Source organism: Rhipicephalus sanguineus, chromosome 1 (genome assembly GCF_013339695.2).
Source record: "Rhipicephalus sanguineus isolate Rsan-2018 chromosome 1, BIME_Rsan_1.4, whole genome shotgun sequence".
Lineage (NCBI taxonomy): Eukaryota > Metazoa > Arthropoda > Arachnida > Ixodida > Ixodidae > Rhipicephalus > Rhipicephalus sanguineus.
In genome coordinates, this window is record NC_051176.1 from 338,818,484 (window position 1) to 338,838,113 (window position 19,630).

At 47.7% G+C, this 19,630-nt stretch overlaps 1 protein-coding gene and 1 long non-coding RNA gene across 5 annotated transcripts in view; both read right to left on the reverse strand.

Moving 5' to 3' along the window:
• LOC125756951 (uncharacterized) overlaps positions 1-19,630 on the reverse strand; it is a 129,377-nt gene that overhangs the window by 44,569 nt on the left and 65,178 nt on the right. The gene's annotated exons all lie outside the window — the stretch shown is intronic.
• The window catches only part of LOC119379596 (5-phosphohydroxy-L-lysine phospho-lyase), a gene marked incomplete at its 3' end in the record, with an annotated part of 210,944 nt that overhangs the window by 6,324 nt on the left and 184,990 nt on the right, over positions 1-19,630 (reverse strand). The window contains 4 exon segments of one of the 4 annotated variants that reach the window (XM_037648904.2): positions 2,523-2,682; positions 3,170-3,291; positions 4,392-4,886; positions 7,542-7,813. In XM_037648904.2, coding sequence (XP_037504832.1) covers positions 2,523-2,682; positions 3,170-3,291; positions 4,392-4,423 — 314 coding nt within the window. 4 annotated transcript variants of the gene reach the window in all.

The window sequence follows — 19,630 nt, forward strand, 5'->3', positions numbered from 1 at the left end:
AAAAGCTTCGCATAATCGAGGAGGCAGAGAAGCGGAACGGAGCAACAAAGGCCAGCATTGCCCGCAACCTGAACATTCCCGAGTCGTCGCTGAAAACGATACTCGCGAAGAAGGACAGCATCCTACTAAATGCGGCAAAGTTCGGCCTGAACAGGAAGGCCGCGAAAGATGGCAAATATGCTGCCATGGAGAAGGCCCTCGTTGAGTGGTTGCGTCAGGCCCGCAGTTCAGGAATCGCCGTGGATGGCGCAATTTTGAAGGAGAAGGCTGAGACAGTTGCATTGCGCTGCGGCATTGACGACTTTAAAGCCTCCAATGGCTGGTTGGATCGCTTTAAAAAACGCAGTGGAGTTGTGTACAGCCGCTGCTGTGGAGAGAGCGCGTCAGTCAGCTCCGACACTGTAGAAAAGTGGACTGCATTGCTGCCGGAATTGATACGGGAATACAAGCCGTCCGACGTGTTCAACGCGGACGAAACTGGATTATTTTATAATATGCAGCCAGAACAGACATTGGCATTCAAAGGAGAGAGCTGTCACAGGGGTAAGCGAAGCAAAGAGCGTCTTACCGTATTGCTTTGCGCTAATGAAGACGGCTCTGAAAAGCTTCCTGCCCTCGTGATCGGCAAGTTTGAGAAGCCGCGATGCTTCAAGAATTTGAAAAGGCTGCCGTGCCAGTACACGTTCAACCGGAAAGCCTGGATGACGGCTGCTATGTTTTCTACATATCTGCAGCAGCTGGACTCCAAAATGGGGGCTAAGAACAGAAAGATTCTTCTTCTGCTTGACAATGCGCCATGCCATCCATCAGATATGTCGCATTTGAGAAATGTGAAAGTTGTATTTCTGCCCCCCAATTGCACTAGCCAGCTGCAGCCACTTGACGCTGGCGTCATCAAGTGCATGAAACAGAAATATCGGAAGTTTCTGGTGCAGCGTCGGCTGGCGGGCATGGAACGCAAGCAGTTGGATAAGAAGCTTTCTGTGCTTGATGCAATGCACTACATTGCTAGTGCATGGGACGCAGTCACGCCAGAAACTATCGCCAACTCCTTCAGGCACTGCGGCTTTAATAGAAGTGGTGCTTGTTCTACCAGTGAAGCTGCACTGCCTGTTGACGATGAACCAGAGTTCGGCAGCCTGGAGCTGCCTGGATCTTTCGCGGACTATGTTGGTGCCGACGACGACGTTGCAGTGTGCAGTGTCGCTGGATGACATTATCGAAACTGTGCGTCCCGACACTGCGGGAACTTCCGACGAGGAAGAGATGGACGACGCTGCAGAGGCTAGCGTGTCCGTTCCGACTTACGCGGACGTGTTGTGCTACGTCGACCACATTCGGCGGTTTGCTTGCGCACGCGATGAGATCGGCGACTTGCTGCCAGATGTTGCAGCTATCGAAAGAAAGCTGATGCGTCGTGGCTGGGCAAACTCTCAGAAGAAAATCACAGATTTTTTTAAAAGGTGAGAAATAAAGGTTCGTTCACACCTCCGATAAAATGCGTGGTTGTCATTTTTTCAATTAATTTAATCTACGTTCCTCGGAGCAGCGTAGGTTTGTGCCGCGGACTTTCTTAGGCATTATGTGCCCGCTGTTGTGGGGCAAAAATGACCGTCACTGCCTATATTCTCGGTTTTTCGATTATACGACGCCCGGATTATACGAAGATTTTGCGCGGTCCCCTGAAAGTCGTATAATCGAAGTTCCACTGTATATGTAGATGCAATAATCTAATCAATCTGCTACATACTTAGGAACTCTTGCATGTCATTGAATAGCTGCAAGAACACTTTTTTCCAGATCCAATTAGCTATGCCACAATTTCCACTGTGTCCTCACCCCCAATTTACTTTCGGCCTTCCTTCCAAAGCTTTGTTTGGCAGTTAGCCATGCTGCTGTAGCAGCACTATGCAGAAGAATCATAAGACCTACTGTTCAGTGAAAAGCGAAGCACTTGATACCATTCTTTGGTGCAAGAAACTATACTATGCAGAGAAGAGAATGTGTTGCTTAGAAAAAGAAAAAAAAAGTACCGACATTTCTTCGAGGTGGCAAAGAAGGCTTGACACTTAGCATCTGCCAGAGGAGGATGGAAAATGTTCAGATGTCTTAAGTTGACACTAAAGTTGGTCTCGAAATGCCAGATGTGGAGTTATAAACATAATCGCAATGTTGGGGCATGAGGCGAAATTTCCTTGATGTCATGAACGTACTACAATATTGCTCAGAGAAAGAAAGAAAAGGAAACAACAGCTCTGTGCTCAATTCCACTGGCCGCACTCACATGCGACATCCACACCGAAATGCAAGAACAAATCAAGGCAGCGTCCACTGCTTGTGTACTGCAACTATAGTTTGCAGAAGTACGCATTAAGTACTATAAACTGCTTAGTGTGTTTCGATGCTTGTCACTATTTCTTTTCCAATGCATAGAAGTGCAGAAAAAACTATTGCAAAAATAATTCAGTACTCTACTCAACCACATCTACCCGAAAGAGTATAACGGAAATTTGCATACTAACCCCGAGTTAACAAAGTAGCAGACCGAAAGCTTGTTTGGGAAGTAGTTTGTGAGCCGCTGAGCGTAGAGCACCAGGTTGTCATGCAGGTAGCGGCTGTTGGTGCTAAGCAGAGCCATCTGCTCTGCGCCAGCCTTGACCACGTGTGGGTGGCAGTGGCCCACTGCAAGGAGATGAACATGCGGGGAGGGGCTTACTTCCACATGGTTATCTCTGCGCTTTGTATTTAATGCATGCTTTGACAGATTTTTCAAAGTGTGTAGTTGCAATGTTGCGGAATCTTGCACTACAGTTACCTTCAACAGCAGTCATACTGCCTTAGCAAGTTGAACGATTATTATTGTACCAAGATTTACAATTTGACCCTTTCGAAACCACAGAGGAGCGAGAACGTTTGTTGCCAGGTGAAGAGATGTCATGAAACACTTAAAAATACATTCAGGTGTTCTCCGAATTAGCATTCCGACTTTAAGCATCTCAAGCTTCATACACATGTTCCGCACTGTGTCGTGGTGGTTCCAACAGTCTTAAGGAACTGAAAAAGCACAAACGACGACACTAATAGCCAGACTGGTGCCAGAGGATGTGCACAATTTTCCTCTCTTACTCCCTCGAAACAAGCAGAGCAGGCAACAGGATGGTACACTCACCATGGGCGACATTGTTGATGCAGTCGAGGTACGCATTGCCAGACTCGTCGTACATGTACTGGCCCTGGCCACGCACAATTTTCAGGGGGCCATTGCTCTTGAAGAACACAGTACACGACTTCCTGCAGCACACACAGGCAGCAGAGAGAGAGAAAGGGAAATACTGTCAGTTGCATCACCATGGAGCGAGGAAAGCAAGTGCATTTGCAGCTCTCAACGCAAATCACTTAGGCTACAAGACTGGCCAAACAGGTCAATGCTGATAAGCTTTGGTATACCCCAATTTTATTTAGCAACATGCGATCAAAAAATAGAGGTAGTCCAAAATTTGCATGCCCGTAAGTCAAAGTGCCCCCCTTTCCCCCCTAAGCTGTGCTCACTCTAACAAAAATCTCGTGCCCGGACTACCTGCCTAAGGGCTGCATTACTCTGAAGCATTCCAGTTATCTGCAGGGGTACCCTTACTGCCTAACACAAACAGGAATTGGAAGAAGCCCCAGGAAAACCTCCTTCCAAGACCGCTAGTGACTGATGACGTACTGCTGCAAGTATCAGTGTATTTGCCCTGTTGCTATTTTGAGAAAAGCTGGCAGTGAACCAACACGGTTTAGTCAAAGACTAAAAGAATGGCCAGTCTTGCAACCTAGACGACAACGTTGAGGGTTGCTTTTTGCTGTTTCGTTATTTCGGCAGTACGAGAGGGGAAGGGTGGTGCCGCGAGCTGAAAAATAAGTTTTTCACAATTCGCCGAGTAGTGCCCTCGGCTAGAACAACCGTTGTGCGCGACAGCGCACTGGCTGAAAAACTCAGTCATACATTGCCACTCGAGCACAGACACAAAAGTGACGAGGCAGGACAGCAAAAAAATAGGAGGGAAGAAAAAAATGTGTCGCAGACCTCGTCGGCAGGCAAAACTGTCACGCCGACCTGGCTGCAACGGCAGGGAGGAATCCGGGCAGTTGGGAAGGGTAAGGAGGACATGCAAACTGGAGGGGATGCAACTTTCATTCACAAGCCACGCAGACACACAACACCACGACACACACACACACTCAAGTGACAAGCACTTTCTGGACCATTCACAACAAAACCCATTCACACAATCTTTTGTGCAACACTTCCTCTCTCAACCAGCACACCTGCGTCCTTGCCTTAAAGTGCAAGGGCGACCTCACGCTGGGTACACCAAAATGAATCAAAGGAGGATCAAAGAGATCATTACCTTCCCCTCTTTTCTGCCGTGTCAATACGCATTTACCATCTGGAAGCACAGGCCACACCCGCTGCTCAACAAGCGGGGTGCCCACCTTTTTTTCTCACGGTGGATCTCTAGCCATCACAAGAGATCTGATCACAAGGAGGCCTAGAGCTATCTCCAAGTTCATTGTGCACGGGAGTTCTCCTAGTGTGTAGTCCGAGCTGGTCTCCTCTGGCCATGGGTGCTTGGCAGAGCACTGCCTCGGGCTGTTTCAGTCAGCCTAGAGCGCATGCACTCTGCATCCGTCCTTTGTCCACCTGTCCACCATGCGCTAGCGCTACAATCAGTGTCTCTAGCTCTCCCAAAGTTCGGGACACTGCAAGCAGCCGAGCGGGATATCTGTCCGTGAAACACCTGCGGCGACGGTAAGGGCTGCTGTCGAATCGGTGCTGGAAGCTGCTGGCAGCAGCAGCGGCTGTGGTCTTTGAGGTGGTTAGGGCTTGGGCGCCTAAAAGGAAACTAAAAGAGGTGAGGCGGATTAGTATGTGTAGCCGGGACGCACCAGGGGCTCGTCTTTTTTTTTACTGACACACACGCACGCACACAGGAGCACACACGAAGACAAGACGAAGGCACTTAGGACTGCGGTTGGCCCTGTCTAGACATCCAAGCCATCAAAGAAGTGTGCAAAGTGGGGTCACGTGGAAACTAGTGTTGAAGAGGAGACCAGCATAAAGGTTGTTCACCATCTGGACCTGCTTGTTATGGCAACTATTAACACGAATATGAAAAATCTTGCCCCAATCAAGTTAATTGTGCTTACATAAGCATGTTTGACGTGCCTCAAAAAGATAAATGATGGCTCGACTTCCTGCTTACCGCCATCACAGATTATAGAGATTGCTCAATTCATACACGGAACCTGAACACAAAAAAAATTTCGATATTTAGAGTTCTGAAGAGGCAAGCACTACCATATGATGCAATTGTGAGATGAAAGTAGCGACTGTGCTGGATTCATAAAGAAAGCAGTGGAACGCCCTTCAGATCCGATGAGCAAACGTGTCATACACGAGTGTTTGCAGTACACAAACAAAAAGCTGAACCAGAGCAGTACTGAGAAAGCATGCAAGAATTCCTAGCTTTGTGGAGTCACTGTTAAAAATGCAGGCAGCAGTGTCAAGCAAATTGGCCTCATGCCAGAAGTGCTAACAATCACTGCTTTCTTTTTATTCATGCAAGATCTCAACAACCGCTGTCCTGATTAAGCAAATATGAGCAACAAGCTCCAAGCTGTGCAATTAAAACGGATGAAACAGTGGGCCTGCACAAGTTATATCAATTTAATTTTAGCTTTGTGGACGTCGTTCTCTAGTAAAGGTGCATGACCTTGTGCCACGAGATGCACATTTTGCAGGAAAGTAATGTACCCAGGTTCCCATAAAACATGGCATTTACACAGTATGTAAAGTTAGGTTTCAATGCAAGCCAGTGCTGTTCGCATAACGGGACATACTCTTGTCTTGAAACTAATACGTAAAAATTTATTTGTAACATGACACCGTTTTTGATGACTCTGTTAAGGAGAGCATTGATGGCCTAATGAGTTATGGAACTGGTGAAATGTGTCCATGTTCACCAATTGAGAAGTCCAGGGCCGTACCCAGGAATTCTTTTCGAGGGGTGTTTGTGTGTAGAATGGCTAACTTAGGCAACTGGTGGTCGCTGTGAAGGTGTGCAAGTACTTTAGTGCCACCGGAAAAGTTGAAGCATGAAAAAATTTCGGGGGGGGGGGGGGGTGTCAGAACCCACTCAACGCACCCTTAGTTACGGCGCTGGAGAAATCTTAACAGCGTGAAATAAAAAAAGTACCTTTCACACTGTTCTCCTCTTTTCGAAAGTGTGCTGGATAAGTGAATTCCTACACTGCAAATCGCATAATGCCCACGTATCATACCTCTTTTCAGATGGCCACGAAGTCAAGACAAGAACCACAGCGCCTGAGTCACTTCTTCAGCACTCAAATGTAACATGCTTCACGAAGCGCAACTGCTCAATATTTCCAGGGGTCAGCCGACAGCTCGGTTAACAACAAAGGTGCTTAATGTCAGCCTATATTTGAAGTTCCGGTGATTTGGGGGAAAAGCTTGTAAAGCATGACATTTGGAGTGCTGAATTAGCAAAATAGAATGTTGCTTGAAGCAAGGACTGCGCCGGTAATGCCGTAGATGACTGATTAGCTGCACACACGTGTTCTAATACCTACACGGCATGTGGCACTTTAAGAGGTGTTCAGGGCCGAATACAGGCAACAACTTAGGTCACGGCCTCAACCATGAAGGATCTGAACACACGTACCAGCGATCCGATCATTCATGGCAGCGACGCCGACCAAGCGAAAGCTGCAACCATTGACACGAGCGACAAGCGCGTTACAGCTTTAAGAGAAAAAAAAAATGAGGCACGAAAATAAAAATAACTGGGCGATGAATGCTCTGGGAGGGTGCAACGACTCCATCCCAATTTTGCTCGTTCTTTCGACAGAAAACACGTCACAACGACTCTGTGCAACCTCATCACCGGCCGTAAAAAGCTGCCGACGCCAGGTTCGCGCCATCATATTACGAGGTAACGTAGAAATACGCATGTATGTATGTATACTACTGTTTATCACCGCGAACGCTTTCAAACTACGATGCCGCAGAGCGTGGAAGCCCCGGCCGAATGCTTGCTTGATCAGGTAGCCAAATTGCGCTCAAATATGCAGCGCGAGAGTTCACAAGAACGTCAGGTACCGCAACGGCGCGAAACGAATAGTGGCTCTATGCCACACTAGAGCAAAATGTACGCCGAAAAAAGCTAACTGCGAGATCGACGAAACATGTGCAGGTGCGTTTCGAAAACGCGTTCACCTAACGAACGGTGAAAGTGTCTTGCAACCGTGTATTAGCTCTTCTGCACCTTGATACCAAAGCAGGGACGAACCGTTACCGGCGACAGAAAAATCAAGGTCGCCAAGACAGCGAGGCGAGGGTCAATGAACACAAATTTTGAGCCAGCAACCGCGCAATCCTTGCATCAAGCTCAAAGCCTCCCAAGGTGTCTAGAAGGCCGATCGTTAAATCGGCAGAAAAAAGGCAACGCGCGACCAGTGCACATGCAGTGCAGACTCACCCGATATACATGTCGCGAAGCCGGATGGTTTCCTCTTTGCTTATTTTCTCGAGCGGGGACGTTGTGGTCTCCATTGCGGCCTGGTTGTGCGTGCGTGTGGGTGATGCGAGAGACTGATGACTAGACTAAAAACCGAAAGTAGGCAAGTAATGCGCGCGCAGCACTACCTGCTCAGCAACAGCACTGGCAAGGTGGTGTCTCCCAGCAACAACCGCCCGAAGCACCGCGGCCACGACCTCGCCAGGCAAAACCGCACTGTCCGCTTATAATGGCACCTTGCCTCTTTTGTGTACGTCGTCTCATTGGTCGACCCGGCCTGCCGTTTGCGAGACTAACCAATCGCATCGTCCTTCTGCCCTGACGTCGTTGCTCCTATCTAAAGAGAGAGGAAGCTTTTCTAGAGAGAGAGGACAGCTTGACTGCAGCAACTGCAGCACTCGTAGGAGAGATGAAAGAGAGGCGCTGCCTCTTGCCACCGTGCTCTTGCTCAGCGTTTTCCTCCCCCCTGCTCCTCTCCTCCGTTTAACTTCTCTCTGCCGGCACAGGCCGGCAGCTGTGGGGCGCGCGGCGCGCGCAGTTTCAGTTGGTTTGTTTCGAGAGCTCAGATGCCGATGCGGCAATCACTTCGGGCATCAGTGCTGCTCAACATGCAGGGCACTCTGAACGGGAGGGCGATTAGGAAGGGAAAATTGAGACGATTAAGAAAAAAATAAAAGCACGTGCCGAACGCTAATTTGCTATGTGCCGACGACGCCTAGACTACTTGAGCGTAAACACAGCGCCCGCAGCAGCGGCATGTGCCTCCATTTAGGCGGCGGGTTGATCCAGTCAAAACCGCCTTGGCAACGCCGGGTCAGCGCGCCATGTTCGCTTTGCTGCACTTTTCTTTCTGCTATTTTTCTTTCTTTTTTTGGAGCGTGGGTTGGCACAAGTCCCAAGAAAAGGAAACGCGGCGGTTGCGATGACGAGCTGGGGGCGCGGCGCCCATGTGCTGTGCACGTGGCGATAGCGTGTTGGAGGGCGTGTTACTCGCTCACGGGGGGTGTGTGCGACCCGTCGGGACACCGCGAAGGACATACTCGTGCCGTCGTAATCGCGTCGTCGGGGCCGGTTTCTCGACGTCTTATCGCGCTCGATTCACAGCTGATTGCTGCGGGGGATGCCTTGGACGGCGGGCCCCCTTTGGGAAATGCCGAGTGTCGGCTTAACGAATTCCAGGGACTTTTGAGCTGGCTGTCACAAAGTCGCCGTCTTCCTAAGCTATTATATAGATCTGGCCCGCGGCTTATCGCTGCGCCCGGCGTCCGTGTCGAGTGCATGCGACCTTACCGCCCTTACTTCGTTCAAGTGCCGCTACGCCGATCGATTTCCGGCAGCCGTCGTCGCGAGTGGTGGACAGCAATCCGATGTGCTAAGCCATTCATACGCGTTTTCCGTTCGTTGAAAGCGATCAGTGCGCAAGCAAAGCCTTGTGCGAGACACGTGATGAGAGAGAGAGCAGAACTTTATTAGAGTCCAGTGCAGACGCTGAGGTTGCCCCGCGCCACCGGCTACTCCCACGTGGGGAGCGGCAGGTCTAGCCTAACGGCCCTGTCGCCGGCGCACTGGACGGCCAGGATTGATGATTGCTGTGAAGATGGGGTGGGTCATAGCTGGGTGTAAAAATAATCAAAGTAATACCGTCAGCTGACTAACTTCTACAGCGTGTGTGACGGCCTTGCGCGCACACGTGTTTTCTCATGGAGTGCCAAGCGGTGACTGATTTGCCATAGCATGAAATGGAAATGTCGTCATGACATCGAATTTCATTGTGAGCGACTGTGAAGCAGTGTTAATTTAATATGAGAGATGAGCCCTTGACGACATTAGCAGGAATAGCCTCCCTGCCGGTAATATAAATTCTCCTCCACTACTTCGTTTGCGGTTGCACCACGTTGTCTGCAGCCTCATTTCCTAAGACTGCATTTGACAAAACAGCCTATTGAACATGCCAGTGACATTGAGCGGTTTCCGATGTCGCTTCACGTACGACATAAAGCCGTCTTACGGCAAATACGCGTTTTGGTTGAGCACTGTGCTTTATACTTAAGATGTTTGCTAAGTAATGCTCACTTCGAAGAAATTCTGCAAGTATTGCTGCAGTATTCTGCATTCATTTTGATATTTTGTTTTCGTTGCTGAAGATGCTTCAATATTGGTATATTGAGTATGTACGTTTGATGTACGTGCTCTGTTGCCTATGTCCCTACGTTCCGAGTTCTACGTATCTATGTAGGAGACGCAGAACTGCCGTTCAGCGCAGAGTAAATTTATAGATTTACGCTACCACACAAAGCGACATGACATATATGCAGTATACCTGCTTATTTTTTTTTTTGTTATTTTAGATTCGATTGAATCCAAGTTTACTTTTTAAATTGCACGGAACGCAACTCGATTTGCTCGAGATGATAAATGCAGGGTTATATTACCTGTGCGACTAATCGCAAGTTCCACTCCGTTAATTAAGAAGTTGCGTAAATCTTCTCTTTGATCGCTGAATTAAGGTCGCATGTAATTAATAGACCGAATCCGAACAGAAGGGAAGTTACGCCTGTTAACCCCACAAAGCTTCATATTTGGTACCGCCTGAGCGTGATAGCGTGTGATACATTGTATATATATCCTCGTTTCTGCCGCAATTCTGGTTATGTTAGGGCTGCTGACTCGAAAGACGTGGGCTCGATCCCGGCCACGGCTGTATAGCATTTAGATGGAGGCCAAATGCTATAGAGGCGTTCCGCATAATACCTTGCTTTTGACAACTAAAACTCCAGAAATTACTGTTATCATAGCCTCGCGGAGTGAAGTTTGAGTAGAGCACAGATCAGCAGGCCAATTACTCGTTAATTAGCTGCTATAATTATTGTTTTGATAAGAGCACTGCGTGTCCATGTTTTTACGCCCCTCTTCGTTTGATTCGTGCACTGTTCCCCTGTGCGATGAATAACCAACAAGCTCAACTTGAAGACATACGCTGCTCAACTATAACGATGCCATTCGCAACTACAAGAACACATTTCATTTCTGCGGACACAAATAAACGTGATCGTATTTGTTCCTGTTTCGTTGATGCGTAACGGTGTTGGGTTTTATCGGGCGTTTAATCGCACGGTTTTCTTACTCTGATTTCAAGGATTCGTCACCAAACGCGGCTATATATCCGTCATATATATATAGTGTATATCTTAGCGGTTATGGCTTGTCATGGAACACGCCACCAAAATACGACTCCATCAAAATACGGCCGTCGTGGCAGTATTTTGATGGAGCTGAACGGTAATAACGCTTGTGTACTGTCATTTGGCGGCATGCACCACTGGCCCTCGCGCTGTATATTTACGAGATTACGATTTCCCTCACTATATATATATATATATATATATATATATATATATATATATATATATATATATATATATATATATATATATATATATATATATATATATAATTTTGTAAATATAGAGTGAGGGCCGATAATCTTATCGTGGTTTCGGCACGTAAAACTATATTAGTTTTTTTAAATTCACTCTCAAATGGCGTATATCCTCCACACAGCTAGCAAATTACGCTGCAAACAACAGGATGGGGCATAGTACAGGCAAGCAAAAGTGAGGCGATAGTGCAGTGTCATCCTCATATGTGAAAGCAGCTGCTTCATCCGACTCTGCAGAAGTGCCCCATCTGGCAGGGTTGCAGCTGATATACACACGTCGCATGTCCTCCGTTCAAGGACTCGTGTAAGTGACTCTGACACGTGGCCTTTCACGCGACTATAAATAAATATACGAGGAACTGCGGTGATTAAGAAGCGACACAAGTGTAGGTGTATACCAGTGCAGCGGCCAGTGCATGCAGACAGTGCTCGCCGAAATGAAACGCGTCGATTTAGGGCTAAGTAATGCCCTAATGCCTTCGTTTCCACTGCCTTCAGTTCGTGTCACATATAGTACATCTTGGCTTAGGCGAAAATGTTTGAGGCCCGTGTACTTAGATTTAGGTGCACGTTAAAGAACCCCAGGTGGTCGAAATTTCCGGAGCCCTCCACTACGGCGTCTCTCATAATCATATGGTGGTTTTGGGACGTTAAACCCCAGATATTATTATATTATTAAGTACATCTTTGCTCGTACACTCACATCCGGCCAGATTCGTGCGACACTACGTGGTTTTCTTGAGCATTCGCGCACATACTTGTATACTTGAAATTTTGATGTCGCGTTTCATTCTGCGAAGCAAAATGGCGGTCGAAGCATGCTCGCCCATTCAGAGTCGTCAAACACAACAGTGACCTGCCGGCCAGGGGCGTAGCCAGAAATTTTTTTCGGGGGGGGGGGGGGGGGGTTCAACCATACTTTATGTATGTTCGTGCGTGCCTTTGTATGTGTGCGTGTATATATAAGCAAGCAAAACTGAAAATTTTCGGGGGGGTTTGAACCCCCCCAACCCCTCCCCCCCCTTGGCTACGCCCCTGCTGCCGGCGCAGCGTTTGCGCTGTCTGCATGTATATATAGCTTGCTTAGATCATCAACGGTGTTGTGGTGAAAGCGACCGCTGACCCAAGCTCTGCCGCGGTGGTCGTCCGTCGACCTCCATGAAATAATAAAACATGGCGGGGCGTATAGTGGGGACGTGTTTTCTTTTACCTCGGTGCTTGCACTGTACGGGTACACTATATATCGCGTTGCAGTGGAGCTGTAAGCCTCTAGCTGGACGGAATTTTTTCGCAGTATCGTCCTCACGGAGTAAAAGAAACCTTCAGCGATTGAAGCGAATGGTGCATACATCCTTTGGTATCACGCATAACAGCACGGCATTCGTTTGCGTAAATGAGAACAAGCACAAAAAAAAGCATTCAAACTAGATAGTTGATGATAATGCGTGATGAAGATGTATAGCGCTCCGCGAATACATTTATTTATTTATTTATTTATTTATTTATTTATTTATTTATTTATTTATTTATTTATTTATTTATTTATTCGTTCGTACGTTTATGCATTCATTTGTAGATACTGCTGCGCAGTAAGCGCTATGACAGGATTGTGTTTACAGAAGTAAACGTACACAGAAAAAGTAATAGTAATATACAGCGTTAACAAAGAAACAACCAAGTAAATAAATACACTTAGCTACTGCAGACGAGGATGTGTTATGGATAAATGTCTTGGACGGCGGATACAAAACTAGGGATAGACATGAACGAAACAGAACCATGTACTGAATTCCAGTCTTCAATGTTATACGGGGTAAAAAGCTGAATTTCAACATGTTATAGCGCGTGCATAATAAGGTATCAATTTTAATTTGTAATGACGTATCGGTGAGGATTCTGGCTCGAAGTTGCATGTATAGTTGTTGCGAGCTTAACCGAAGAGCTGACGACGCAGTGCATGAAATTTAACGATTCGATTCGGTGACGTGAAGAGACAGAAGTTAAATTCAGTGAAGGAACTGCAGAATAGGGTGAGAAGCCGCGATCATGACGACGACATATAAATCATCAGACATTTTTCTGAAGCGCCGGGTAGTCGCGCACTGCTTATAAGGGTTTCAGATATGACAGGTGAGCAGTCAACAGATGGACGGATTTGCGATTTATGCAAAGGGAGCTAAGTGTCCTTTTGAAGCGTTGGTTAGCACCTTGTAGGTAACCTAGTTTTTGTACTGCTTTGTTACATATATATTCAATGGGCCTAGACTATGACATACGTGTAAAAATGACGCCGAGATACTTATATTCAGGCACAGTATTTACAGCACAGTTGTTCAAGCAGGAATTGTAAGCAGAAGGGAATACTTGTTGCAGAAGGCTATCAGGACGGTTTTGTTGAAATTAAGGCTCATTTGCGAATTATTGTTCCGCCTATTGCAAAACCTAGGAAATGACTTCTGTGAGCGGCAGTGATCATTAGAACGGTTATCACTTCATATAAAGCACAATCATCGGCATAAAGACGAATGCTAGAAGAGATTGTTAACAGGCAAATCATTTATGTAGATTAAGAAACTTTCCCGGTAAAAATTGAAGTTGCGCAAGCGGCCGCGATCTGTGGTTGCCGTTGGCGACTTGCGATGTTGAAATTGCAAAACCTGACAAGAAGGACTATATAGTTGACGTCGTTTGTCAGGGATAACTTTGGGCTCGCATGTACAACGACCCCAATCAACCAACCACGCGGTACAGGTCTTACTCGGTCTTGGCCATGAATGTCCGCTGAACCCGTCACGGTTTACCTGCTACAACAGCAAAGCGATTGTTACTACCATTAATCTAAAGCAATAAAACATTGTATATGCCCTTTCAGCAGCTGCAGTGGTGCTTTTCAACAGCTTCGCTGAACATCCACTGAGGTAGAGCAGGAATGGCGAGGCAATTTTTTCGAAGCAGTGGCGTGGTTCAGTTTATAAAATAGTTGAGTCTTGCAGACTTCCCGTGCTTTATCCTAGCGGAATCTGGGATACCCTTTCTTTTTATTTCGCGGGCTCTTTTTTACAACTGAAAGAAAGAAAGAAAGATTACGTAACAAGCAGGAAGTTTTGAGCAGCTAAATTGGGTGCGTATAACGACGCTGTAAAACTTTGTTTTAGTTCGAAGCTCTGCCCCAATATTAGTGCTCCAAAAGTTGGTTGATTAATTTTGATTTTGATAAATAATAATACTTGCTGTATAGACTATATAGTCAACGACGTGCACTTAGACACGTCCTCAACATAGCTGCGCAATAGCTTTAAACTTTGGCTATAGTTATCTGGGGCGCACGATCCATGCAACATCGAGCCATGTAATATCGTAAAAGTGGTCATCGTAGGACCATCGTGCTGATGACCACGAGCAGATGACCGCGATCGATTGAAGGGCTCACAGGTTTTTGTTAACGGAGGAATTTACACGGCGGGGCGTACTTCGCTGTGAGTGATTGGGGCAAATTCCTGGTCACCGCACGCGCTGATTGCAGGAGACTGCGTGGTATCATATATGCCACTTTAGGTCACTTGTGCTCAAACATTCGGCATAGAGAGAGAGAGAGAGAGAAAGGGAAAAATAAATGTTATTGCACACCGTCACGATTCTGTCCTTGACAGCGATTCATGCGTGTACGAGGTCGATGACTTGTTCTGTATAGGAGCATCGGAAGGATGACAGGAAACTGTTCCACGAATTCGGAGCGTGCAATAATAAGCAGTGCCGAATGCCGGATATTGAACGCGGGGAGACGACACATTGTTTTGAGGAAGGTGTCCTGACTGCGCGGCGGTTTTTTACGTGTTGACTTTCAGCTTAGCTACGCCACGTGATTCGCTATATGCTGCACATTTCCGTCGCTTCGACTCAGTCATGTCACGCATACCCGGGCGGATTAAAATAACAGAGAACTGAGCTAGTTGTTCGCCGATAGAAAGGTTCGCCTATAGCATGGGCATGCGCAGATAAGTTTTCGTGCCTTCTTTCTTTTCCGCCGTTGTGCGTCTCCTCAGTTGTTAGTCGGCGTTTGTCTGTCTTTTTCGAATGAACCCTGGCGGATATATGTATATAGTTGGCATGCGCGGAGGCTATAGTGCTATGCACCTCTTGTACATGGCGTACGCACTACACCTACAATGTAAATGTTAGCTGATTTTTTTGCTAAACTAAAATTCTGGGGTTTTCACTTGCCAAAAGAACGATATGATTATGAGGCTCGCAGTAGCGGCCGGGGGACTCAAGATTAAATGTCACTACGGTGTTCTTTAACGTGCACCTAAACCAAAGTACAGGGGTGTTTTTTTTCTGCGTTCCACCCCCATAGAAATGCGGTTTCCTTGACCTGGAATCAAACCCGCGGCCTCGTTCTTAGCCGCGTATAGTAAGATACAGCGGCTGGCACATCGTTCCTAGCGCTGCTTCGTTTGCGTGCAGATGGAACGATTCCATCGACGCGCTCTCGCTCTCGACTGACGCGTCACTTTTGACTGATAGAGTTTAGTGTTCCAAGCAAAGCGGTAGCTATGAATAGCATCGGCGGAAGGCCCCGGAAAAGTTTTGTCTGCTGCAGGGGCTCACAAACATGCGCCGAAAGCTCCACTATTGATCTGTCGCTCTTTGTATATACCTCTTTCTTTTATGTCCTTTATTTTTTCGCAATTACTCCAATATGGGTGCAGTACTGCGCGACCGCAAATAGAAACCTCAACTTAACGCTAAGCAATGCATAACCTGTGTGAACCTGTTCAAGCCACGGATATTTCGCACTGTATACGCCTGCATTTCAGTAATAATTGTTGGGGTTCAACGTCCCAAAACCACGATATCATTATGAGGGACGCCGTAGTGGAGGGCTCCGAAAATTTCGACTACCCGGGGTTCATTAACGGGCACCTTAATCTAAGTACACGGGCCTCGAGCATTTTCACTTCCATCGAAAATGCGGCCACCGCGGCCGGGATTCGATCCCGCGACCTTCGGGTCATCAGTCGAGCACTATAACCGCTAGACCACCGTGGCGGTAAGTACGTCTGCGCTTTCGTTCTTCACTGAAATAGCAATCAGCAAAGGAGGCGGGCCATTCTCAGGCGACGGCATACACCTTTTCACAATTAGTGTTACTACAGTGAGAAACACAGTTTATTTGCATATATATATATATATATATATATATATATATATATATATATATATATATATATATATATATATATATATATATATATATATATATATATATATATATATATATATGGAACTTGAACTTCGTTCTTGTAGCTGTATACACCCGTACACCTGCGTATTCGCATTTAAAGGCCGGTTACTAAAGCCGAGACGGTCAAAATGCACCCGGAGGAGTCCACCGCTACGGTGCGCCGCGCGCCTCATAATCGTATCGTGGCTCTGGCACGTAAAACTCCGGGAATGAATTTAGATTGTGACTGTATACACGCGAAAACCACGGGTAAAGCGACGTTTACGTGTGGCCAAAGAGTGTGTGCGACCAAGTTGCTATTTTTGCTTACCTCCCGTTCAATGCTGCACCACTCGACCTCATTTTATTCATATTGTTTCCATTCCCGCTTCTGCGGATGCCTTCTCTCGTTAAAATCCTGCGTCAGGGACGGTACGCGAAGGCCTTAGAAAAATAAATACGTAAAATGCAATAAGGAAGGAAATGTTACTTATGCTGGTGTGTTTGCTTTATTCGGCGGCCCCGGGCGGCGTTTCCGCAGCGCCGTAAATACCACCGGCACCTCGTGCCAAGGTGGCGAAAGAAGCGCCGTTCGCTGTCACCGGCCAATATAGACATCAGTGTAGCGTTAATTGCGGTGGGGTTACCGTCGAGCAATCGCTATTTTTTGCCCTCCGGGTGCGCGTTGTAATGACACTGCGCTCTTTTTCGTGAATGCACTGCGCGGTACAGTTATCCTACATGCCATGCATGTAGGCTAATGAACGACAATACGGGCAATCACCCGTTTCTGTTTGACGTGACTATAGTAATGAAATGAAAGTGGACGAGAGAATTTCCTGTCACTGGGAACCGAACCCAGAACATAGGTGATACGCGTGCGGAGCACCACCATTTCGCTGGGGCGGCGGCTGTGTACGTTGTCACACTTATTATCGATGTAGGGAATAGTATGCGGGTATTTATGCTCTCCCACGTTCCAGGAGCGCCGAAATAAATGTGTGTCCGGGACGCGGATATTTAACCTCGCTCAATATCTGCAGCCTGAAGCTTATGCTGCAGAAAGCATGAGCATTAGAGAGCGTAGTCGAGGAGCCGACCGTATACTTTCACTAGGTCGGCTTCTCGGTTCGGTTAAAGTCCCTACGTTTTTTCAAAAGTGAAAAATCTAGGAACTTTAGGTTCGGCAGCTTACGGAGCCTGACCACAAGGTCTATAGACGAGTTGCATAAATACCAGCAACACTGTAAAAGGCCCCAAAGTGTTCAGACAACACTGGACTGAGCCGCCATTGTGCATGAAAACAAATAAAAAAACACCCAAGAACGCGGCGCTCGTGCGAGTGAAAAGAAGTATGAACGTGAGATAAATGTTTCACTTGGATGTGAACGTTTTTTATGATTCAGGCGTTATGCATGTCCAGCCAAACGCACGGGATGCTCATGCACAATGGCGGCCGTTGTCTGCTTCCTGTACATATGTACAGATGGCGCTGTTTTTTGCAACTCATCTATAATGCTATGCCGCTTCCGGCTGGGGCGTGATCGACGCCTCGCTTGCGGTGAGTGCGCAACAATCCTGTGGAGGCTTTATTCCCGTGGCGTGACAATGGGCACACAATCACGCGCTTTTCCTGCCGCCCCATCAGCTCAGGTTGTTATATTGTACTCAGAAAAAGGACACAACTGTCGACGTAACGCGAGCCTCGAAACCTGGCCACTATCACACAACCAGGTCCCACCACGCAGGAAGCCGCGGATAGGACACGCAGGTGTGTGTGCTGGACTGTCTCGTTGCACGTGCAAAACAGGCGCCGTCCGAAACGTACACGCAGGAAGAACTCGGGCGCTTTTCCATTGTCAGCTCTGCACGTCTGAAGCCAAGACGCCGAGCGAGCGCGCACCGGCAGCCTCCGATTACAATGGAGCCCGGCAACGGGTTGTTTACTTTTGGCGCGTCGCAAAAGCGTGCCGCCGCCGCCGACTCCCCGGACGCAGGGCTTGTCTTCAACGAAGACGAATGCCTCTGAGGTGTGGAGGGACGGGAAACGACGCGGCCGGCTGCCCACTCTCTCTCCTCTCCTTCAAGCCCGGAGACGCGAGCTCGCCTTATCGCGGGGACCAGCGAGAGTCCAGCGCTTCTCTGGGCTCCGTACAGCTCGACGCCGGCTCATTTTGGGCAATTCGGCAGGACCGGAAAATGAAAGAAAAGGCCGTCGTGAACTTCGCAGGCGCGTGCCGAGCGGCAGCTAAAAAAAAAAAAATAAATAAAATAAGTGAGACTGAAATAACGCGCCGTACTTTGCGAAAATACAAAACCCCCACGAGAAACGCGAACTGCGCGTGACAGTACGCCGAGTGGTTTTGTCGTTGAGACGCGTGTGCGAGTGACTGAGTGCGCGCCCTGAATAATGATAATTTTTTAAGAAGCTACTTTCCTGTTGTCAGTTAAGCGCCCCATGATGGGGGTCGGAGGTTATCTTTTCAGTCGTTACACCTGAGGCCCGCCCTAAGTGAGCTTTACTTCCACCCCCGATAAAGAATGCGCTGTGACGGTGTTTGTTTGGAGAGCGTGGCGAAGGGAACAGCGCGGAGGCGTGTGTGTCTTTGCGTGTGTGTGTGTGTGCGTGGGGGGGGGGGGAGTGGCGCTGAGGGATTTATCGCTTTCTGCCCTGAGACCTAACTTATCTACAGCGTGCACAGCGACTCCGAAGACCTCGCCGCAACGGTGGAGGTCCGTGAAGGGAGCAGCGGCAGGCGTTCTTCCGCGAACTCTAGTGCAAACAAACAAGTCCGGTGGAGGGGTCAAGAGAGCACAGGTTAGAACCGCCTCCCCTCCCCCCATACGGCGAAGGGGAACGCATCCTTTTGGGTGTTTCACTATTGCTTGTTTTGTTCGTGTCAGTGGCACGAGTGAAGCCTTGTGAACTTAGAATACTAAACAAAAGTTGATGGTTTTGCACGATACCCAACCTCATAACCTATACTCATCTCTTATGACTGCGCATGCGTTCATTGCCTTCATTTGCGATAAAGGGCAATTCGTGTGGTTTCAATAAACATAGTTGGAGTCAGCGCCCGTCCTGTCATGCACTTCTCTGCCCCGCCCACGTCAAAAGTAGCGCTGGAATACGTAAAAATGCATCACCAACTACATAGCCCCGCAACGTGTTTTGTTCAGTGTTCCGAAAACTGCGTTTTTTCGCTAGCCGCCCCCGCCCATATCATTCCCACTCCTTCGAATCTAACTATCCTGACATTTTCGCTAAATCTACCTTAAACTTTCAACTTACCGAGGTTGAAAGGGGGGGGGGGGGAGGGGGAGGCATCGGTTGATAATATCAGTCTTTCAAAGCAATGAGGGACTCTCATAATATGCTGGAGCTTG